General features: G+C 42.3%; 1 protein-coding gene across 1 annotated transcript in view; it reads left to right on the forward strand.

Annotated features, from left to right (window-relative positions):
• CTNNA1 (catenin alpha 1) overlaps positions 1–23,923 on the forward strand; it is a 179,781-nt gene that overhangs the window by 143,975 nt on the left and 11,883 nt on the right. The window contains exons 11-13 of the mRNA XM_052643775.1: positions 9,176–9,332; positions 20,177–20,377; positions 20,890–21,041. Of these exons, the coding sequence (XP_052499735.1) occupies positions 9,176–9,332; positions 20,177–20,377; positions 20,890–21,041 (510 nt within the window). The remainder of the gene's footprint in view (positions 1–9,175; positions 9,333–20,176; positions 20,378–20,889; positions 21,042–23,923) is intronic.

Genomic DNA, 23,923 nt, shown 5'->3' on the forward strand with positions numbered 1-23,923 from the left:
AACAAAGGTCCGTCTAGTCAAGGCTATGGTTTTTCCTGTGGTCATGTATGGATGTGAGAGTTGGACTGTGAAGAAAGCTGGGCGCTGAAGAATTGATGCTTTTGAAGTGTGGTGTTGGAGAAGACTCTTGAGAGTCCCTTGGACTGCAAGGAGACCCAACCAGTCCATTCTGAAGGAGATCAGCCCTGGGTGTTCTTTGGAAGGAATGATGCTAAAGCTGAAACTCCAATACTTTGGCCACCTCATACAAAAAGCTGACTCATTGGAAAAGACTCTGATGCTTGGAAGGATTGGGGGCAGGAGGAAAAGGGGATGACAGAGGATGAGATGGCTGGATGTCATCACCAACTTGATGGACGTTAGTTTGCGTGAACTCCAGGAGTTGGTGATGGACAGGGAGGCCTGGCGTGCTGCAATTCATGGGGTCGCAAAGAGTTGGACACGACTGAGCGACTGAACTGAACTGAACTGAGGCAAGCTAATCAACTTGAATAAACTAGTTAGTTAATTCACCAGTATTTTAACACGGTGTTTAATATGCTGTAGCATGTAGACAATATTAAAGTGTATGTTTCTGTCAGCATCCATCCACAGTATAGAATATGTGTTGGGTTTTTCCAGTCTCTCTTTATGTTTCATACTCACACTGCTGCATTCAGGCAGCCCTTGGCCCCTCTGTTGGGGGCTTTTCTGTGACCCCCACCTGTAGTATGGGTTGGCTTCTAGATCTTATTGTTCCTTTCTGGAGTGGAGAGATGACAGATGGAACCTGTAGAGCAGTTTTCTTCCCCATCTTTCCGTTCACCCAATAGCAGATTAACTTTTGGAAATGGGAAATTCTGTTCTAAAGTACTAACTTTTTAGGAGTTAAGCGATTTTAACTCCAAATGTTTGTGGTATTAAAGTTGAGTTCAGACGAAGTAACCTGAAGGTGGATTTATTTTGTTGCTTGGGGGAGAAAAGCACCCACATTTTTTGGTGATTTTCTGTTGTCATGAGTAGGGAGGAAAGTAGGTCAGCACTCTCTGCATTGCCTTCTGCTTTGTGTCTGCAGTATCTCACTCTGTTCTCCAGAACAGGGTCCTACCTCCATCTGAGCAGATAGCACCAGTCTCACATGCTCTTATCAGGAAAAAAAAAATCAAACTGTTCTGGAAAAGGACCTGATTCCCCACATCATCTCACTCATGATTGTCTTCAAGTCTTATTCCGTAGTAGCTGCTTAAAAGATTTTCATTTTTCAGTTCATCCAATGCTGGTCCAAAGTGGAAAAACCCTGGCAACAGCAGGTTTCTGACAGTTGAGTCTTTAAAATCCGAGAATGGCATTTTGAAGATGATCTCACTTAATATTTTATTTTTCATAGTTCATTATGTAAGAATGAGCATTGTACATTTCAGTTAATACAAATCTGGCAGTTTAATATTTCATATGGCTGGGTTTAATGCGTGGCCTTTCTTGGAAATTTAAGCAAGGGAGAATCAAGTCTTTGAAGCGGCTGCTTTATCTACATTTTTTTTGTCCTTTTTTGTGGGGAGGGGTGGATTTCTCGCTAACTGAATTGAGAAAGAAGGAATGTTCTTATGTTTTTTTTTTTTCTTCTGCCTCCTTAGATTTATCTTTCATACTATTACTTCTCCCATTGTGCTGTGGGAATTCTGATCATTTTTGTGGCTAACAGGCTTGATAAGCATTTTTTGTTGTTCAGTCCCTATCAAATAAGCATAAACTCAGACAGGCCTGGTCTGTATAGTTAATGAAAATATATAGCTCTTAGATGAGCTAAAGGAAACCAGCCAGGGAAACCTGTGGCATCAAGCTCTTATTCAGGTGTTATTCCGCTTCTGATTTTCTCTAACATTTTTACACAGCAGTTGCACAGAAGAGCTCAAAGGAGATGCTTCTGACTAAAGTTTTCTCACAGCATTTTCTGTGTCTGTTTCCTCCCTTAACCCCCTCCCATGGAGGTCTGCAGGTAACAGGGCCCCAGAAACACTCTAGTCTCCGTGTAAGCCTTGTATATTGATACTGGTCTGTTGTTTTGTTTTGTTGTAAAGTCTGTTTTCCATACTGTAAGAGGTTTCCCTCTCCCATTTTCTTGAAAAGCCTGTGTAATTGGTGTTAGTTCTTTAAATGTTTGGGGAGAATTTATCAATGAAGCTGACTGACCTGGAATTTTCTATATGGGAAGATTTTAAACTAAATTGTTTAAACTATTATTTAAACAATAAGAAATTATTTCTTTAATAGATATAATGATATTCAGATTACTTGTTTAAACATTTAGCTGTTTATTCTTGACTGACTTTTGGTAATTTGTATTTTATCAATTGCTACTCTATTTTTTTTTTCCTTCTACTTGCTTTGGGTTTATTTTCCCCTTTTTCTAGTTTCTTAAATTTGAAGCTTTTAAATCATTGTAATGTTGGTGTGTAGCTTCTCAGATTGCTCAGTGGTAAAGAATCTGCCTGCCAGTGCAGGAGACACAAGGATTGGGTTCAATCCCAGGGTGGAGAAGATCCCCTGGAGTAGGAAATGACAGCCTACTCCAATATTCTTGCTTGGGAAATCCCATGGACAGAGGAGCCTGGCAGGAGCTACAGTCCATGGGGTCACAGAGACTCGGACAGGACTGAGCATAGACACGCATACACAATGTTGGTGTGTATGTTAAATCGCGTGGTTGGGATGATCAATAAAGACCTCCCTGAGAGAGTGATGTAGAAGCAAAGCCCAGAAAGGAGATGATAGAACGAGCCAGGGACAGTGTCTGAGGGGAGCGCAGTCCAGGAAGAGGGAACAGCAAATAGAGAGACTTTGAGGAAGAAGGGTGAAGTATCTAACAGGAGTGTGAACAGTGTAGAGCCTTTTACATGGCCACAGTAAAGCATTTGGTTCTTTTACTTTGAGTCACATGGGAAGCCATTGATGGATTTTGAGTAGAGAATTGATGTGATCTAACTTTGATTTTACCAAGGTCTCTCTAACTTCTTTGAGGAAAGTTAGAGAGACCCCGTAGAAAGCTGTGGTAAGCAGAATAATGTGCTGTCCCCACCCCCAATATCCTAATTACTAAAACCTGTGAATATATTGCCTTGTATGGCAGAAGGGACTTGGCAGAGGTAAATAAACTAAGGATCTTAAAATGGTTAGATTAACCTAGATTATCCAGAAGGTCCCTAATATAATCTCAAGGGTCCTTATATGAGGAAAGCAGTGGTGGTGGCATCAGAGAAGGAGATGTGATCATGGAAGCAGGAGTTGGAGTGAAGTGGCCACAAGCCAAGGCAAGTGGGTAACCTCTAAAGACTAGGAAAGACAAGGACTGGATGTTCCCCTCGAGCCTCTGGAATGAACACTCTGCTAACACTTTTGATTTTAGCTCTATAAGACCCACTGTAGACTTCTGCCCTTCAGAGCTGTAAGATAACACATTTGTGTTGTTTTTAAGCACAACTAGTTTTGTGATAATATGTTATAGCAGCATAGGAGACCGAAACAGAGGCAAGAGTACAGTGGAGGTGGTAAGCACTGATTATAGAGTCCAAATATATTTTGAAGGTGGAATTTACTGAAGGATTAGTGAAGTGAGGAAAGAGAAGAGTCAGGAAAAATTCCAGGTTTTGATCCTAGTAACCAGAAAGATGGAGCTATCGTTCATGTTAGTTTTGTGGTGCCTGTTAGACATGCAAGCAATAAAGTCAAGTTTAGGGAAGAGGTCTGGACAAAATGTATAAATGTGGGATTCTTTAACATATGTGGTGCTTAAAGTCATGAGCCTTGATAAGTTCACTAGTGGAATGCGTAACCCCAGAATAAAAAGGTCTGGGAAATAAAACTGGGGTTCCCTGATATTTAGAGTTTGGGGAGGTGAGTAGTATCCAGCAAAGGAGATTCAGGAAGTATTATTGATCAGAAGAGCACCAGAAGCTCACTCTGTCTGGGAAGACAAGCGGCGAAAGTGTTCCTAGGAAAGAGTCATTGTTCAGGTCAGATGGCTATAGAATGTGGCCTGAGAATTGATCCTTGGATTGAGCACATACAGAGATCACAGATGATCTTGGACAAAGAAGCTTGGGTGGAGTTTAGGAGATCCACCAAAGTGGATTCAAGAGAAGAGAGATGGATTGATACAGCAAGTTGATAGCTCTTTCAAATTAAATGTAAGGATAATGGAGACATGGTGTGGTAGCATGTCGTACATGTGGAGTTGAGAGGGACTTTTGCTTTTTATTTTTAGTTGGGAGCTTTTTTTAACCTTCAGCTGATGGAAATAATCCAGTAGAAGGGAAATATCGATAATAAAGACTAGAGCGGAGAGAATTACTAGGATATTGTCCGGCAGTAGAGGAGAGGAAGTGAGATCCTGTGGATAAGTGGCAAGATTGTTCTGAGATAGGAGCATAGATAGGAACATTCACAGTTAAAAAGAGGTAAGACAGAGCATGTGGCATAAATGCAGGTAAATGGGTAGATGCAGTGATAAGATTCACAGACATTCTCTTTTGATCGTATTCATCTTTTCATTTAAATAGGAAGCAGAGCTATAAGCTGAGAGTGATGATGCTCTCAGAAGTGTGACAGGTTTGAGGAGAAGATATGGAATGATTACTCTTTTAGAGTCCAGACTGGAGGAGAGAAAGATACTGATTGGACTAAGGAAATCTAGTTCTCTTGCTGTCCCCAACACTGTGAGTCCTCTTGAAGTTGAGTGATAGGTATTTTAAAGTGAGATGCATTCACCATGGTTGGGAGCAGGAAATCATGAGTTTTGTTTTGGACATGTTTATTTTGAAATACCTGAGACATCTGAGTAGAGCGTTGGGTATGTAGTTAGGAAGTGAGTTGGGGGCTAGAATGAGTGGTCTGGGATGGAGATGTGGGAGTATTTGGCAGATGGGTGGTATGTAAAATCATGAAACTAGATTTTGCTCACAGGTGGGAGAAAGTACAGAACAGCATAGGATCAAGCCTTGGAACTCCAGCGTTAGTGGAAGATGACAGCAAAAGACGCAGAAGAAGTAGCCAGAATGGTGGGAATGAAACAGGAAAACTATTTGACAGAATCTAACATCCAGACCTGATTAAAGACACTTTGTAAACTAGGATTAGAAGAAATTTCCTCAGCATGATAGCATCGTACTCAATCATGAAATGCTTGAGTACTTAAGCCTCCTAGGATCAGAACCAGACAAGAATGTCCTGTTCAGTGTTGTACTGGAGGTCTTAGCCTACAGTAGCATTTAAAAAGTTGCCATTGATATATGGTGGTAGTGCCTAGTTTGTGGCTCTTTGCAAATTTAATGAGCAAAGATAGTGACTTACATTAATTTAGAAGTGAGAGTAATTATTTCCCTCTAGTTGTTTCTTAATACGTCACTTTAGGTAGGCTGTTCATGTCTCACCTCCATTTTATACCAGTATTTTAATGTTCTCCTTACTGATTTGTCAGATAGTATATACTTCATCTGTCATGTATACTTTACAAATGTAAGCAGAGAAGTTTCTTTTTTTTTGGTGGGGCCAGGGTTGGTACACAGCATGTGAGATCTTAGTTCCCTGACCAGGGATCAAATCTGTGCCCTCTGCAGTGGAAGCATGGAAACTTAACTATTCTAAAACATAAGAAATATTTATTTGTTCAGTAAGTGCATAATTAAACACATTCTTTTAGCCATATCATTTTTAATTTAACTCATTATCTGTTTGGGAACGATCTTATTTTGCACATAAATATAAGTATGAAGTTCAGACTTTGACTATTTTTTTCCAAATAGCCCATCAAATGTAAAAATGGACCATCCCCCATCACTGATTTGTGATCTCTCTTTTGTCATATATTGACTTCTGCTTTATGATAGGCTGTGTTTTTAGATTTTTCTTTTCAATTACTTTAGCTTTGTATTACATTTTAACTCTTCATTACTCTTGATCTCTATGCCATGTATATATTCCTGCTCTCAGCCATTAACTATTCCAGATTAATTGGTGAATAAATAGGTCATTCCCCCGACTCCTAAACATGGACTGTGTTTCTATTTATTCAAGTTTTTTTTTAATAATGTACTCAGAAAAAGTTACTTTTGATATCTCTGTCCTTTAGGTTTCTTTACAGATTTAATTCCACATATTTCCTATTAATTGTTTTCATGAAGAGCTAATACTCCCTTCATTTTATGTCCTGTTTTCTGGTATATAGAAATGTTACTCATTTTTATATATTTACATTGTCTCTAGCTACCTTAATGAACTCTTATTAATTCTAAGAGGTTTTTCAGTTGGCTTACTTCAGTTTTCTAGATAAACAGAGATGTTCTACATTGAAAAGTAATTTTATTGTCTATTTTCTAAACAGCCTTTTCTTATTTCCATTTCCCACTTTATTTCATTAGCTAGAAAGACCATTATTAATTAACTAATGATGACAATAGGTATTGGGAAGTAACATCTCGATTTTTAAAGTAAATGATTCTAGAGTTTTCCCTACCAAGTGCCATGTTGGATGATTATTCAAAGTATTATTTTAAGTATCTTTCTAGTCCCAATGCATCAGAAAATAGTATTTAATTTATTGTGTCCCACAGTTTTGTAATCAAAACAAGAAAGTTCACCTTAGACAAGGTGCTTTTCCTCCATTATACTGTATGAGGAAAGATTACAGAACAAAGGGAGCAATTTAGTCTTGAGTGAACTCCGGGAGCTGGTGATGGGCAGAGAGGCCTGGCGTGCTGCCATTCATGGGGTCGCAAAGAGTCGAACACGACTGAGCGACTGAACTGAAGGGAAAATTATCTTAGTATTTAAAACATATAGTTAATTCCCTGCTGGTGTTTACTTGGCCCTCTTAAGAAACATTTTCTTCAACCAGATATTCTTACAAGGTCTAGCTCCACTCTGATTCATTGATAACATTAGTGAATTAATGAGTTAATTAATGAAGAGTAGTCCACAATCTTGAATCACCCAGTAGGAAACAAAGGGAAGAAGGAAAAGTGGTCAAAGAACAAGCCTGGAAATGATGAAAATAGGGAAGACCATGGTATAACACATGGGAAAGCTAGGATACTTTTGACAAATAATTTATTGTCCAGACCCATACACTTTTGAAACTAGTGGGCTATTAATAGTAACTGGGTTGGCCTAGTCCTCAAAACCTACAGTCTATAATTGATAGTTTCGGTAATTTATCCCTTCCAGTTAGCTGGGAGGGAAGAGGAATTAGTTACACCAGTCAAATGGGTCTGATTCTTCTTTAGTTTCTTGATTACAATCTTTGAGGGGCACTTCGATAACCTCACTCTTGGATACCCCTCCAGTATATTGGGAATTACAGACATGACCTGAAGAAATGTGGTTTCTGTAGCACTGAAAAAAACACGATCCTAAACTCCTGCTCTCAGGTACGATGCCCCAATGACTCTGTGATAGCTATTGTCCTATCTCGCAGATCTCAACTCCATCACCACCAGTTTCCCCTGTCCTTGCTTACCTTCAAAGTTGCATTACTATGAACACATTTATTTCCAGTAACCTATAAGCACCTGTACCTAGAGATCTTCCTAATGACTCTCTCAGCTCTTTTTCAAACTACTTTCATTATTTATTCATTCAGTGAATATATCAAAGGATCTAAAAGGTATTTCTCCAAAGACACTAGGGGTCAATAAGTACGTTAACAGACAATATCATGAGCCATCAGGGAAATGGAGATCAAAACCACAGTGAGAGATCACTTCACACCCACTGGACGGCTGTTATTTGAAAAATGGAATAGGGAGAAAGGGAAAACAAGTGTTAAAGATATGAGGAAATTGAAACTCACATATATGCTGGTGGAAATGTAAAATGGTTCAACTGCTTTGGAAGATAGGCAGTTCCTCATAAAGTTAACCATATGACCCAGCAATTCCATTCCTAGTTATATATAAAAAACCAGTGAAAATAAATGAAACACATATGTAAATGTTCATAGTATTATTCATAATGACCAAAAAGTAGAATTCAGATGTCTGTCAGCTGATAATTGAATAAAGAAAATGTGATAAATTCATATAATGGCATATTATTTGTCAATAAAAAGGGTGAAGTACTGATAAATTTTTTAGTATGTATGAATCTTGGAAACATGTTAAGTGAAAGAAGCTAGTTCCAAAAATGTACATATTAATACGATTCCATTTATAGGAAAAGTCAGAATAGGTAATTCATAAAAATTTACCAAAATAGATAAATTTTTAAAAATCACTAAGTTAAGTTAGTGGTTGCTGGAAGATAGGATTAGGGGAAATAGGGAGGGACTGCTAGTGGATATGGGGTTTCTTGTTGGAGTGATAGAAGTGTTCTAAAAATGATTGTGGTAATGGTTACAAAACTGAACATACCAAAAATCTCTGCATATTACGGTTTAAATGGGTGAATTGTTTGGCATATAAATTATATCTCAGTAAAGCTGTTTTTTGCTGTGTGTGTGTTTTTAAAAAAGAAATGACTTTTTTTATTATTTAGAAGAAATAACTTTTAAACCTAATAAATATTATACTTTCTTTGAAGTTGTATGTCAAGTACAGTATGCCTCAGAAAAACATTTTTCACATATGTAGTTTGAGAACGTACCAAGAGCCTAAAATGCCAAAGTTCATCTCAAGACTAAGAGTGATGGGTGGCTGGAACAGACAGAGGCACCCTACAGTTGGAGCAGGGATGTGCACCTATCAGAGGCATCTGTAAACAGCCAGTGTTTTACCATACATTTAATGATACGGAAGCAGTGTAGTCAGTCTTATTAGCATATAATTCTAATTGTGAATTTTTGACTTGGCACGTGTACATGTGTATGTGAGGAGAAAAAGCCTGGAATATAAATGTCAGAGATTGTGAAGAGTTGCTGTCACAGAGTGGGGAGATTAGAGATAATTTGTGTTTGTTACTGCCCATAGTTCCAGTATTTCCAGTACTGTATTTCTGATGAATTGCTTCTCCATTCATATGTAAAGCCTTTTGTTTAATACTTCTCTGTTTCCATCTTTGTAACTGTTTAAGTGGGGCATGTGGTATCATGTGTCCTCATGAAATGCACAGGAGACAAAACCGTAGCCACTCCACCAACCAAAGTGTCTGGCTTATTTTATTTTCTTGACTCTGAAAGAGTATACAATGAACTTTAATGTCTTCACAGGTTATCAATGCTGCATTGGCTTTAGCAGCAAAACCACAGAGTAAACTGGCCCAAGAGAACATGGATCTTTTTAAAGAACAGTGGGAGAAACAAGTCCGAGTTCTCACAGATGCTGTCGATGACATTACTTCCATTGATGACTTCTTGGCTGTCTCAGGTAATGAGCTGATTCCCCAGAGAAGTATGTGAGGATGTGCATAATTACTTTCCCCTATGTTACAATAATTGACAATCCAAACACCCCCAAGTCTGGGCAGGTAAATTATTCTAGCAATAATACTGTGCTGGTTTTCATTTTAATTAAAAAAAAAAAAACAGCTACCAATGACTCCAAAGCAGTGGGACCTGGGGTTGGAGTTGTTCTGCTTGTGGTGGGCTGGTCTCAATCTCAGAGGTGTGAATCAGGAAACTGCCTGGAGGAAGTTGTTCTCTGTGTGGAGTAAGATTTTGCAGCTGTGACCTGTACAACTCCATAGCATCCACCCCTCTTGCTGGTGTTGTGTGTAGATAAAACCTGACCTACTGGACTGTGGTGGTTTGTTAGGAGCCTGTGAGACTTAGGAGACAGGATTCCCAGCATCATCAGCTTCAATTTCTTTTGTAAAAATTGTTCCTCTTGGAAAGTATCTCTCTCTCTTCCTCAGAAATGATCGTAGTTTAACTGCCTACTTTCGAAAGACTCTGTCTGCATGATGCACAGATAGAAAACAGAGAGGAAATATTTAAGTACCATTTAATTATGAACTTGCAAAAAATAAATCTGGGTAATTCACCTCACAAAAACAGTTGATTTCATTATATAAACATAAACTGGTAATGACATAGTAAATTGCATTCATATAGAAAATGTCTGTCAACTGCAATTCCCTGTTTATCACACAGAGATAAATTTCAATCCATCTCCTTAGAGTTGAGCAAGTATAAATGCAGTCTCCATTTAACAGGCCTCTGCTGCCCTTGGCCATGCTGCTTGCTCTCTGGAGGTGCCAGGCTTCGTGAGGCCAGTGGCTGTGGGCAGTCAGCGGCTGGTCCTTGTAGGGCTGAAACTACCTGTCACCCCAGGGAACCACAGTCTGGAACGTGGGAGATGTGAGCGGCAATGGGGCTTGAAACAGAAGCGGTACTTAAGTACATGCACAGCGCAGTCCTCCAGCAGTGACCTATATAAGGTGACACTGTGTTCTGCATACCAATGTTCCCCCGTCTCTGCTCACTCTCCTTGGGACTGGAGCATTGGCTCTGCTTGAAAGAGTGGGGAGCAGGGAGTCTGTAAACTGCAAAACAAGGGGGTGAACCATGCTGCTGCAGGATTGCCAAATCGCAGGTGCTGGTACTTTAAAACAAAAAACCTATTTGCAAGCACATTTTTGCAGGTGCCAAAAATGCAGCAATTGCTTTTTTGGGAAATCTTGGCCTTCTGTTGTTTTCCCAATGAAATACTGAATTATTCTTTTTCATAGGTTTAGAGAAAAACATTTCACCTTCACAGCACACTTTTAAGCAAACAACAAATTCTAGAATCTAAATGCAAAGCCCCCCTCTGGAGATAGATATTACATTCCTAAACTTACTTACCAAGTAAGGCTTGGTCTCAAGGGATTTCTAGTCCTCTTACAGCAGAATAAAATATAATAGAATCAGATGTCCCTCATGCAGCATTCTTCAGATCAGAAAACAAAAGGGATTTTGCAGTGGCGTTTAGTGGGATCCAGGCAATATTTTTAGGGTATATGACATAAAACAGAAGAACAGTAAAGAGGAATCAGATTTTCTAACGTAACTTTTGTCTGGTGAGTATGTTTAATTATTATGCAAATATGGGAAAATAGAAGGGTTGACTTGATGGAAAGGAGTTTAGACTGTTTCCATTTAGCAGATAAACACACAGAACAGTCGTCTCAGTCAGGAGGTGGTGGTGCCTTCAGAGCATCTGAATTTCAGAGACCCTCATTAGTGTGTTTCTCTAAGGTTTTGTCACAGTCTTGCTTAGTAGTGCCAGGTAATTAATTAATAAACAGGATAAGGCTATTACTCAAAATTCCTCTGGTTGTCATGGTGTGCTTTTCAGGGGCTTGGTTTGAAAGGAAGAGACAGGCAGATGCCTGTGTAGAGTGCTACTGGATTGATCAGTTAAGTTTTGGCATTTAGATTCCTTTATACCCTTATACACTAACCTCATCCATTGCAGCTTTAGCACTGTTTATGTGTCAGATTAGAGATATCCCCCCATCTCACCCATCAGACTGGCTTTCGTTGAGAGGAATCCCATTTTCTAGTGGGCAAGCACCCAGTGGTCCCCAGCTCACAGCCTTTTGAGAGGTGCCCCCCCTTGAGAGGTTGGACAGCAGGTGCCATCTGTAGCAGCTGTGTGCTTTTTAGCAGTCTTTCTAGCAGAAGCCAAGGTCTGCCCTCTCTGCCATTTCACATTGCCCAGAGGCACAGTGGTGCTCAGTAGTTCCTCAGCAAAGTGGGCATAACTGCCCGGCACAGGCTCTGGCTTAAGGTTGGTGCACTTCATGAAATTTGACCTAATGAAAAGTAAGAATGCGACTTGACTGCTTGGTGTGTTAGTGCTTTCCCATGTCCTGGGGTTTTGTGGCCCTTTGGCAGTGGGATAGGTTTGGAGGAATATTTCCAGTAATGACTTTTCCATCAGTCCCTCTTGGAATCCATGGGGCCTGTGTGTTTGCTGCAGCCCTGTCTACTCATGAGAGCCCTTCCAAGCATAAGTTACTTAGGGGATAGGACTGAAAGGACCCTCTGCTGTTTTAGCTCCATTATTTCTGCATATTCTGTCCCATTGGTTCCAGAAGTTCCCTTGTGCTTATTATAAGTTATATCCCAAGTTTTGCAGCTTAAAAAATAATGGTCATATTGTGTATAACTTGGTAAAGCCACCAGGACCCTGATGCCAGTGTTTCATGAGGCTGCAGGGCAGGGGGAACTTGAGTCACTGTGTATCAGATGTGAGCCAGTGGCTCTTGCAAATAGAGAGGGACATGCAGGCCACTTCTGGGGAAGAGGGAGGGGCACTCATTTTCCCTGAGCTGTTCTATTCAGAATGTTGCCTTGTAAATATTGGAGGTGATTTAGGATGCTACACCACATTCAGTAAACCATGAATATATTTATATGGACTGATTCCTTAAGGACAGTGGTTTGAAATTTATCAAAGCGATAAAGACTGTTTGAATTTCATTTGAATTGTATTTGATAAATGTTTTCCGTGGAAATGCAATTTACTTTCTCATTTGTTTACTCTGCTTTCATCTGGAAGTTTTGATTCCTGTACCCTACCCCCTCCCTTCTCTTTTTTTAGGTTGCAAGTGGTTGGTTAGAGTGGTTATAATTGGGTTTATTGTTTTTTCTTAACCAAGTGCTCTTGGAAACAATATAATGCATTAGATACTTTGGGGCAACAAATAAGAGTAGTAATTTGTACTCTGCTTCATTGTCACTATGCCAAAGTAATTTGGTTTGATTGGTCTAAATAAAAGGATTTTTCTACCTAGTTTTTTTTGTTGTTGTTGTTTGTTTAATTGCAAAACTGCAGGACTTAAGATAAGGTAGGGAAGTGGTGGTGACATTTGATCTCGGACTCCCATGCATCCTAGATTGAATAAGTCACTCAATACTTCTGTGCCTGGTTTCCACAATAATTAATAGTGATTTAAAAAAAATGGTTACTACAGAGTGAGTTAAATGTCAGGCACTCAGGCTCTTCTCATCATACTGGAGTACTTTCTCTAGTATATAGAGTATTAATATTATCATTATCATTAATATTATCATTTCTTGTGTATGCATAAGGCTGCACAGATAAAGATATCCAGAGCAAGGGGAGGGCAGAATGGGCCCTGTTAGACATTGTGGACTGAGTGTAAGTTCATACAGGCTTTTTGGAGAATACCATTTGGCTTGATTCCCAGAGGGCAATTAGGCATCATACATCTACTTTATATACATTTGCTTTTTGACTTAGTAATCCCATTGCTAGAAATTTTCCTGAGGATGGTTACACAGATGTTTGCCAGAATACCTGTGCAGGTATGTTCACTTCAACCAAAACGCCTAAGAGAAGACTAGATAAGCAAATGATGGCCCTTCCGTCTGTTCAGTAGGGCACAGCACAGCCATTGACATGGCTGCGGTAGATATGCAGAGGCAGTCCTAGAAAGATTTTCAAATGAAAACCAGATATATTAATGTCCATAATATGATCCCTTGGAGATAAGAGTGTTATGTTTGTGTGTGTGTTTCCCTGTTTGAAGCATCTACAGATAAAGACTATATTGAACCATCAGAGTTTTTAATGGGATCCAGATTGGTGTGTCTACTCAGAATGAAGTTTCCTTAGAAATTCTGTTAAAGTAACTTATGGCTTAAGTTAGTGTGGCTGCCTCCAACCCTCCTATGTTTGCATGTATGTCCAGTGGGAACTCACTTCTCCCTTAGGGCTCAAGTATAGAGAGCAGGTTGGTTGTGTCCTGGGTACATAGTGGACTCAGCTGGCTGGGGCTTTCTCATTGAGGGTAGAAAATGTTACTTTAGTCAGCTTCCTGAAATAGAAGCCTTCCTTGAGTGGCTGAAGAATGGCACGCCCTTCCCTGGTTTGGGTTTGTCTGGAAGAAAACCTGTATAAATTCAAGAAAATCTAAATTGATTTTTAAAAACTACTTGCCAAGATGAAGGTTAATAAATCCTTGGTGAAGTTTGGGCCACTGTGTTTAATGAATTAAAAAAATGCTGTGCTTTAGTGATTCCAAAAGGTGCCTTCCCACCCCAAGTAATAATAATCCTGAAACTGGGATGAGTCTTGAAAGTGAGTGATATAGGAAAACTTTGGTTCATAGTTTAATTAGCAACATCATTTCTTTTTTATTCCTTCTCTTCCCCTTCTCCAGATGTTGGGTTAGATTCAGTAAAAGTAGAAATTTTTAACCTAGGGCCTAGTATGGTAGGCAGGCTCAGTACCAGTCTGCTTAGTTTAAGTAATATGTAGATATTATTTATATACATATTGATGTAATAAGTATATAAAAGATTTTTATGATCTAAACATGAGCTCTAAGTCCCTTTATTCTTATGATTGGTTCATTGTTGTTGTTCAGTCATGTCTGACTCTTTGTGACCCATGGACTGCAGCATGCCAGGCTTTCCTGTCCTTCATGATCTCCTGGACCTTGCTCAAACTCATGTACATTGAACTCATGTTCATTGAGTCAGTTATGTTATCCAGCCATCTCATCCTCTGTCGTCCCCTTCTCCACCTGCCTTCAATCTTTCTCAGTATCTGGGTCTTTTTCAGTAAGTCAGTTCTTCGCATCAGGCAGCCAAATTATTGGAGCTTCACCATCAGTTCTTCCTATGAATATTCAGGACTGATTTCCTTTAGGATTGACTGGTTGGATCTCTTTGCAGTCCAAGGGACTCTCAAGTCTTCTCCACACCACAGTCAAAAGCATCAGTTCTTCAGCACTCAGCCTTCTTTATGGTCCAACTCTCATACCGTCCAGGACTACTGGAAAAACGGTAGCATTGACTGTATGGACCTTTGTCAGCGAAGTAATGTCTCTGCTTTTTAATGTTTTGTCTAGGTTGGTCATAGCTTTTCTTCCAAGGAGCAAGCGTCTTTTAATTTCATGGCTGCAGTCACCACCTGCAGTGATTTTGGAGCCCAGAAAATAAAGTCTCTCACTGCATTGTTTCCTTATCTATTTGCCATGAAGTGATGGGACCAGATGCCATGATCTTCGTTTTTTTGAATGTTGAGCTTTAAGCCAGCTTTTTCACTCTCTGCATTTACCTTCATCAAGAGGCTCTTTAGTTCTTTTTTCCTTTCTGCCGTAAGGGTGGTGTCATCTGCATATCCAAGGTTATTGATATTCCTCCCAGCAGTCTTCATTCCAATTTGTACTTCATCCAGCCAGACATTTCTCATGATGTACTCTGTACATAAGTAAGCTGGGCTGGAAGAAGCACAAGCTGGAATCAAGATTGCCAGGAGAAATATCAATAACCTCAGATAGGCAGATGACACCACTCTTATGGCAGGAAGTGAAGAGGAACTAAAAAGCCTCTTGAAAGTGAAAGAGGAGAGTGAAAAAGTTGGCTTAAAGCTCAACATTCAGAAAACAAAGATCATGGCATCTGGTCCCATCACTTCATGGGAAATAGGTGGGGAAACAGTGGAAACAGTGTCAGACTTTATTTTGGGGGGGCTCCAAAATCACTGCAGATGGTGATTGCAGCCATGAAATTAAAAGACGCTTACTCCTTGGAAGAAAAGTTGTGACCAACCTAGATAGCATATTCAAAAGCAGAGACATTACTTTGCCAACAAAGGTCCGTCTAGTCAAGGCTGTGGTTTTTCCTGTGGTCATGTATGGATGTGAGAGTTGGACTGTGAAGAAAGTTGAGTGCTGAAGAATTGATGCTTTTGAAGTGTGGTGTTGGAGAAGACTCTTGAGAGTCCCTTGGACTGCAAGGAGACCCAACCAGTCCATTCTAAAGGAGATCAGCCCTGGGTGTTCTTTGGAAGGAATGATGCTAAAGCTGAAACTCCAATACTTTTGGCCACCTCATGTGAAGAGTTGACGCATTGGGGGCAGGAGGAAAAGGGGACAACAGAGGATGAGATGGCTGGATGGCATCACCGACTCGAAGGACATGAGTTTGGGTAAACTCCGGGAGTTGGGTGATGGACAGGGAGGCCTGGCGTGCTGCAATTCATGGGGTCGCAAAGAGTCGGACACGACTGAGCGACTGAACTGAACTGAACTGAAGGAGGGTGACAATATACAGCCTTGATGTACTCTCTTCCCAATTTGGAACTAGTCTGTTGTTTCATGTCCAGCCAGAATTTTCTATGGTTTGTTGTAATCCGCACAGTCTAAGGCTTTAGCATAGTCAATAAAGCAGAAGTAGATGTTTTTTCTATGGTCCAACAGATGTTGGCCATTTGATCTCTGGTTCATCTGCCTTTTATAAATCCAGCTTATACATCTGGAGGTTCTTGGTTCACGTACTGTTGAAACCTGGCTTGGAGAATATTGAGCATTACTTTACTAGCGTGTGACATGAGCGTAACTGTGCAGTAGTTTGGCATTGCCTTTCTTTGGGATTGGAACAAAAACTGACCTTTTCCAGTCCTGTGGCCACTGTTGAGTTTTCCAAATTTGCTGGCATATTGAGTGCAGCACTTTCACAGCATCATCTTTTAAGATTTGAAACAGCTCAACTGGAATTCCATCACCTCCAGCTTTGTTTGTAATGATGCTTCCTAAGGCCCACTTGACTTTGCACTCCAAGATATTGGCTCTAGGTGAGTGATCACACCATTGTGCTTATCTGGGTCATTAAGATCTTTTTTGTACAGTTCTTCTGTGTATTCTTGCCCCTTTTTTTAATCTCTTCTGCTGTTAGGTCCATACCATTTCTGTCCTTTATCGAGCCCATCTTTGCATGAAATGTTCCCTTGGTGTCTGTAATTTTCTTGAAGAGATCTCTAGTCTTTCCCATTCTGTTGTTTTCCTCTATTTCTTTGCATTGTTCCCTTAGGAAGGCTTTCTTAGCTCTCCTTGCTATTCCTTGGAACTCTGCATTCGAATGGGTATACCTTTCCTTTTCTCCTTTGCCTTTTGCTTCTCTTCTCAGCTGTTTCTAAGGCCTCCTCAGACAACCATTTTGCCTTTTTGCGTTTGTTTTTCTTGGGGCTGGTTTTGATCACCATCTCCTGTACAATGTTATGAACCTCCGTCCATAGTTCTTCTGGCAGTCTATTGATCTAATCCATTGAATTTATTTGTCACCTCCATTGTATAATCATAAGGGATTTGATTTAGGTCATACTTGAATGGACTCGTGGTTTTTCCTGTGTTCTTCAATTTAAGTCTGAACTTGACAATAAGGAGTTCATGATCTGAGGCACAGTCCGCTCCCTGTCGTATTTTTGCTGACTGTATAGAGCTTCTCCATCTTCAACTGCAGGGAATGTAATCCGTCTGATTTCAGTAACAGACTGGTGATTTCCATGTGTAGAGTCATCTGTTGTGTTGCTGGAAGGAGATGTTTGCTGTGACCAGTGTGTTCATTTATTACCCCTGAAATTGGTTTATGTGAAAAGTGTGGTACATTATATCTTTTAATAGTACAGTGGTATAAACTCAAACAAGTCTCTTAATGTTTGAATTTGTTGTTATTTTTCAGTCAGTAAGTCATGTCTGAATCTTTCTGACTCCATGGACTGCCGCGCACTAGGCTTCCCTGTCCTTCATTGTCTCCTGAAGTTGCTGAAATTCATATCCATTTGGTCAGTGATGCTGTCCAACCATGTCATCCTCTGCGGCCCCCTTCTTCTCCTTTTGCCTTTAGCCTTTCCTGGCATCAGGGTCTTTTCCAGTGAGTCAGGTCTTCGCACCAGGTGGTCAAAGTATTGGAACTTCAGCTTCAGCATTATTCTTTCCAGTGAATATTCAGGGCTGATTTCCTTTAGGATTGACATACTTGATTTCATTTCAGTCCAAGGGACTCATTAGTCTTTTCCAGCACCACGGTTCAAAAGCATCTGGTGCTAAGCCTTCTTTCTAGTCCAACTCTCACATCCATATGTGACTACTGGAAAAACCAAAGTTTTGACTACTTTGTTAGCAAAGTGATGTCTCTGCATTTTAATATGCTGTCTAGGTTTGTCATAGCTTTCCTTCCAAGGAGCAAGATGCTGAATTATGGTCTTGTTAGCTGTCTTGTGGTAATAAGTTCTCCCCTCTCCCCCCTTTTTTCAGTGCTATATTTTGGCTCCTTGGGAAGATATTTATTTTAATTGATGATTTTAAAAAGTTTTTTAAAAGACTTTTAGAGCAATTTGAGAGGAAGCCAAATTAAGAAGAAGGTACAAAGATTTTTCTATCTGTTTTTTGTCCCCACACATGCACAGCCTGCTTGTTACCTACATCCCCCATCATAGTAGCACATTCGTTACAATTGATGAACCTACAGTAACACTGTTCACTCTTGGTAGTGTACAAATGTAGCCATAATTATAGCATCATACAGAGTGTTTTCATTGCCCTAAAAATCTTCTGTCCTCTACATATTCACTCTTTCCTGCTCCAAAACCTGGCAACTCCTGAGGTTCCTTCATGTCTTTTCATAACTTGATAGCACATTTTTTTTTAAGTGCAGAATAATATTTCACAGTCTGGATGTACCACAGTATTTCAGGTCGCCTACTGAAGAACACCTCGATTGTGTCCTAGTTCTGGCAGTTATGAGTAAAACTGCTGTAGATATCTGTGTGCAGGTCTTTGTGTGGACTTATGTCTTTAGCTCCATTGCAAAAATTCCATGGAATGAAATTGCTGTATCACATGGTAAGAGTAGGTTTAATTTTGTAGGTGCAAGCCATGCCTGCCATCTCCAGGGAACTTCAGAATGGAGGGCCCTGTTCCTGGAGCCTGCTGGGTATCTGGAAGCCCACAGGCAGGGCATTGTGGTGGCTCTGTTGTTTACTGGAGCTACTAAGTACTTGCATGTGCCTCTGGCTCCCCTTGAGATAAGAGGAAACAGCATCATGTCCACTTGCTTGTTTGGGGTATCTTAGGAGGTAAAGCTATTGTAATCACTCTTCTAGACATTGTGTTATGTAACATGACTGTGTCAGCAGAGGCTATGAGGGAAGGGTAATAACTTTTAGAAGGGAATTAAATCAGAACCAGTCCTAGATAATGACAAGTCAAAAGCATAAGGTAACCAGGATGGGAAAGAAATGGTCAGCTGTGTTTCTCGGTCTTTACTAGTTATAATTTTATTTATGTATGGCTCTGCTGGGTCTTCATTGCTGCACTTGCTTTTCTCTAGTTGCAGAAAGCGGGGGGCTTCTGTTGCGGCGTGTGGGCTCTCAGCCTTCAGTAGCTGAGGCACATGGGCCTAGTTGCTCCGTGGCATGTGGGGTCCTCAAGATCAGGGGCTGATCCTGTGTCTTCTGCATTGGCAGGCAGATTCTTTACCACTGAGCCACCAGGGGAGTCCCCAGATGTGTTTCTTAAACGGATTACATTTGCTCTAATTGTCCTGACTCTTCCAGAAAAACCAGTGCATGAACTGTCTTGGTTTAAGGAAGGGAGCGTGTCTGTAACAGACACTGCTTCTCAGATTTCTTGTGTGTCTTAAGGAAAGCTGCTTTCTGAGCAGGAAGAAAATAGCCAGACAATGACCTGGAGACTGTGTTTCTCACCCACCGGCCCCATGCGTTGTGGGCAGCCCTATCATGAGGGCTTTCTGCTGGTGGACTGCACAGTTCCTGGTGGTGAGAACATTCCCTTTCCCATTCTGGGTCAGCCCCTGCAGATCTTCATCCATTTCAGTGGCTGCCCAGTGCCCATAATTTATTACTCTGTTCTGGGACATTTTGGTTGCTCCTACTTTGCTATTATAGATGAGGTTAACGTGAACTCCTCATTCTGGGGTTCCCAATACCCAGGGTCAAGCTTTGTCTTTGAGGAAAAACAGTTCTGGTAGATCTTCGAAATCCAACTCCACGAGGCTTTTGCCTGCCTTCCAGGCCCTTCTCATGTTCCAGAGTTGTCCTGATGTCTTGGTCGTTTGTCTGAATACCACTGGCATCTCCTGGAGCGAGGGGCAAGGGACTGGGAATAGTGAACCTTGTCTTCTAATTTAGACTTTGGGATATAAAATCAGTGAAATTGTTTAAGGGAAAGAGAAATTATCAAGGATTCTGAAAGATGGGCTTCTTTGCCTGTCTCTTCTAAACCTGGAATAAAGATGGTTATTCTTGGGGTGAATGCGGGTCCAGTTTCCAGGCAGTTGATCTGGTCTGACCAGACCAGGTAGTCTGGTCTCTCGAGTGAATGATGTGCAAAGCTTTTGGCACTGTAGCTGGCACGCAGTGAGCACTGGATGAGTGACAGATGCCAGCTTAAAATCGTCCACTTCTGGTGGGAGGCCTCCCCCCTCATTCAGCTGCTTTTGTTCGTCCCTCAGAGAATCACATTTTGGAAGATGTGAACAAATGTGTCATTGCTCTCCAAGAGAAGGATGTGGATGGGCTGGACCGCACAGCTGGTGCAATCCGAGGCCGGGCTGCCCGGGTCATTCATGTCGTCACCTCGGAGATGGACAACTATGAACCAGGAGTCTACACAGAGAAGGTGCTGGAAGCAACCAAGCTGCTCTCCAACACAGGTGCGGGGCCCCTCCCTCACCTGTGCTCCTCACACACAGATGGCCCTGTGGTTAGGAAGTAGGACACTGGGGCTCAGTTTGGTTTTCGGACAAGAGTTCTGGAAGGTACATCGGATTTATGAGTCATTGGTCAGCCACAGTAAGACCACACAAACACGTTTCCCTTACTTGTGTCCCACAGGTAGTAATGGGAGTCATTCTGAACTCTGAACTTCTGAGTTACATCTCTAGTTGGTGAACACACTAAATTAAGGAGAGTCCCATTCTAGTAAGGCCTCTAGTTAATCCCAGTTCAAATTCTCAGCCATCTAAATCCTGTGTTGCAGAATCTGGCCAGAGACAAAGAAGAGGATTCAAGTCTTTGTAAAATGTGGCATTTAAGTTATTTGAACCGTAAATAACCTCTCACATAGGTAGAAGCAGAGGCTCTTCACCATACAGTCTGCCTCTCTGCACCTGACTGAGGGATTTAGGGGGGCTGGTGGTGATGTTATCATCTCTCTTCTCCGCAGTCATGCCACGTTTTACTGAGCAAGTGGAAGCGGCTGTGGAAGCCCTTAGCTCAGACCCTGCCCAGCCCATGGATGAAAACGAGTTTATCGATGCCTCCCGCCTGGTGTACGATGGCATCCGGGACATCAGGAAAGCGGTGTTGATGATAAGGGTGAGTAACTGCATTTCAGATGTTTTAACAGCTTCCTTCTTATCATTTGCTAAACTTGAGCAATGCATCATTCTGGAACTCAACAGATGTGTTGGCAGTATATTAAAACCATGAATCTAAGGGCTGTTAGGAAGAGATATGTTTAATTACGTTGTTTAAAATGACTTTTAGTTGCCAGTTAGAGCCCAAACTTGGGCTGAGAAAAGGGGACCTAGTATGAATTGAGGCTTCCTCTTGAGTTAAAGGGCAGTGACAGAAAATAAAGGCTCCTCAGTGAATTTCAGAGAAGGGAATATTTCCTTTATTCAGGTTGAAACTGTTCTTTACATGGAGCACTCCTCACCCCAGAGGGGTGGCAGGCAGGCAGGGTACTAGAGCCCCAGGGTGTTGAGGGGAAGGATGAGGGGCTGTGCAGCCCTTGGTGATGCTCCTGATCTCTAGGGCCAAGTGTCGAGCCCTCTCACTGTGGCTGAAGGGAAGTGCCACCTGCTCTGGGCCCCATTTGACCCGTCCTCTCTGAGCCAGCGGCAGTTCTCACCATCTGAGGCAGTGTCTGGGGTCCCCTGGGCATGAATAGTAGGGTTTTGAGAAACCACCACCTCCTCTGTGATCATCCCGTGTCTTAGGCTGGGACTCACATAGCAGCTGATGCCTCACACGCTGTTTTGAACATGAATGTGTTGCTCTGGAAGCAGAGAGCAGGACCTGTGCCAAGCTCTCCCGGGGTCACCCCCAGGCTCGGGCCAGCCTTGCCATAGCCACAGAGCCAGCATTTGGAAGGCAGGCCTGCTGAGTAGACGGCTGCTGGCCTCTGCTGACAATCTAGTCTTGTCGGGGAGCTTCCGTTACACCTTCATGGTTTGCTAGTCCGACTGCCCAAGGCGGACAGGGTTCTGTCCCCCTTTTTACCCCCTCAGCTGGAAACAGAAGCCATTCCTAAGGTAGTTGCATCAGGCTGGATACATTCTGTATGCAACGCAGAAACACTTGGGCATTACTGCACTTCTCTCAGGGGTAAGGAGCAACAGGAATGGCTCAAGGACTGTATGGCTGGCTGCTGGCTGTTCCTGCAGGCCCGGGTCACCCGCACATACTGGGGGTTGGGAGGGGATCTGGGGGAGCCTGTTGCTTTGTTCACCCCTGCTGCTGTGCTGGAGAGCAGCCCATGCTCAGGGAGGCCTGGCCCCCAGAGGTGCGAAGGGGTCCCTGGGTCAAGCACACCAGTGGTGGCAAAACGCAGCCCTGTTTTTCCAAAGTTCTTTGCATGCGGACAGAGAATAGAAGATACATTAATAATCATGAGTTGCTCAGTGTCTGAGGTTAATGCCTTTGGGGTTTTAAATGAGCTGGCACTGCACACACCCCAGGATACCTGCACATCTAGGGCCTGTTCTGTGGAAGCAGGATTCCTCCTCACATCTGAGACTCTCAGCAAGTTCCTGCATCTCTCTAAGATGCAGATGATGGTGTTGATAGCTTGATGGGATGAACTGGAGATAACGTGCTCAGGTCAGGGCCTGGCATGTAGTAGCTGTTTCTTGTGTGCGTACTGCTGTGTGGGATCGTAAGTACGAGAGGCCCTGGCAGGTGTGGTGAGATGGAACCTGGGTGTGGTCACCTGGGAGGGCTCAGGGAGCAAGGACGGGTAGGTCTGCAGCAGCCTTGGTTTAGTTTCTCCTTTTTGTCTTGATTTAATTCAGGAACCATCCTTCCAATCCAGGGCCTCTTGGTTTCTTGATGCCTTGTACTTAGCCTCTTTTGCCTACTTTTGCCTGGTCCTTGTCATAACCAGCATCCCCATCATCCCTTCGGTCAGCTGCTCCCTTTGGTTCTGTGACTCCCAGCAATGCTTTGAGTCCATCAGGATCTCATCAGGTTGGTCCTCCCCACTTGCAACCCTCCCTCAGCCTCTCGGGTCCTTGCCTCACTCCTATTCCAGCTTCTGTTTCATCAGTACAATCTCTTCTGCACCCTTTTACTCCCCTTATTTGCCTTTCAAAATACAGCCCTAGTGAAATTCTGTCTTCTGAACATGGTGCATAAAAGTACAGTCATCTGACTGGAGTCACTGGACCCAGGACGTCAGGGGACTGCTGGTGCTACACAGTCTGGGAACACTTCCTACCTTCCTGCTTGCCTCCCCTTTCCCCACCTGTGCCCCATCCTACCTGTCTGGCCCTGGTAACCGTTTCACTGAGGATCCTAAAAAAGTGAAAGTGAAGTCACTCAGTCACGTCCGACTCTGCAACCCTATGGGCTGTAGCCCGCCAGGCTCCTTCTCCATCCATGGGATTTTCCAGGCAAGAATACTGGAGTGGGTTGCAGTTTTCTTCTCCAGGGGATCTGCCCGACCCAGGGATCAAACCCGGGTCTCTCACATTTCAGGCAGACGCTTCACCCTCTGAGCCACCAGGGATCCATCGTTCCCGAGGATCCTGAGGTGGTTTGAACATCTGCTCCTGGCTGAGCCTGTTCCCTGCACTGGGTCTCGTTCCCTGTTCCTCCAGCACTTTTCCCGCAGCAGACAAACATGCCATAATTTCTCCCATCAGAAGAAAACTCGCTGGTCCCTCCTCCTCCATCTTCACAGCCCGGGACCACGGGTACACCCTGTAGCATAGTTTCTCACCTGTCTCTTTTCTGACTGTGTTCATTCGCTTGGAGCATAAAGATGAGAGGAAACCAGTGAGAGGCTGACTCCCGTGGTCCACTCCTCTAGCCACCCTGCTTGCTGCCCCTCGCTTGTCTGCCTCAAGCTTGTCATCTCCAAAGTGAGCTCCGCGTCTCTCCACTCCACGTCTGTCTTCACTTGCTTAGGCCCAAACTTTAGATTCACCTTTGATTCCACTTTTTGCCTTATACACTGAATCTGATTTATCCGC

Source organism: Budorcas taxicolor, chromosome 7 (assembly GCF_023091745.1).
Source record: "Budorcas taxicolor isolate Tak-1 chromosome 7, Takin1.1, whole genome shotgun sequence".
NCBI classification, from domain to species: Eukaryota; Metazoa; Chordata; class Mammalia; order Artiodactyla; family Bovidae; genus Budorcas; species Budorcas taxicolor.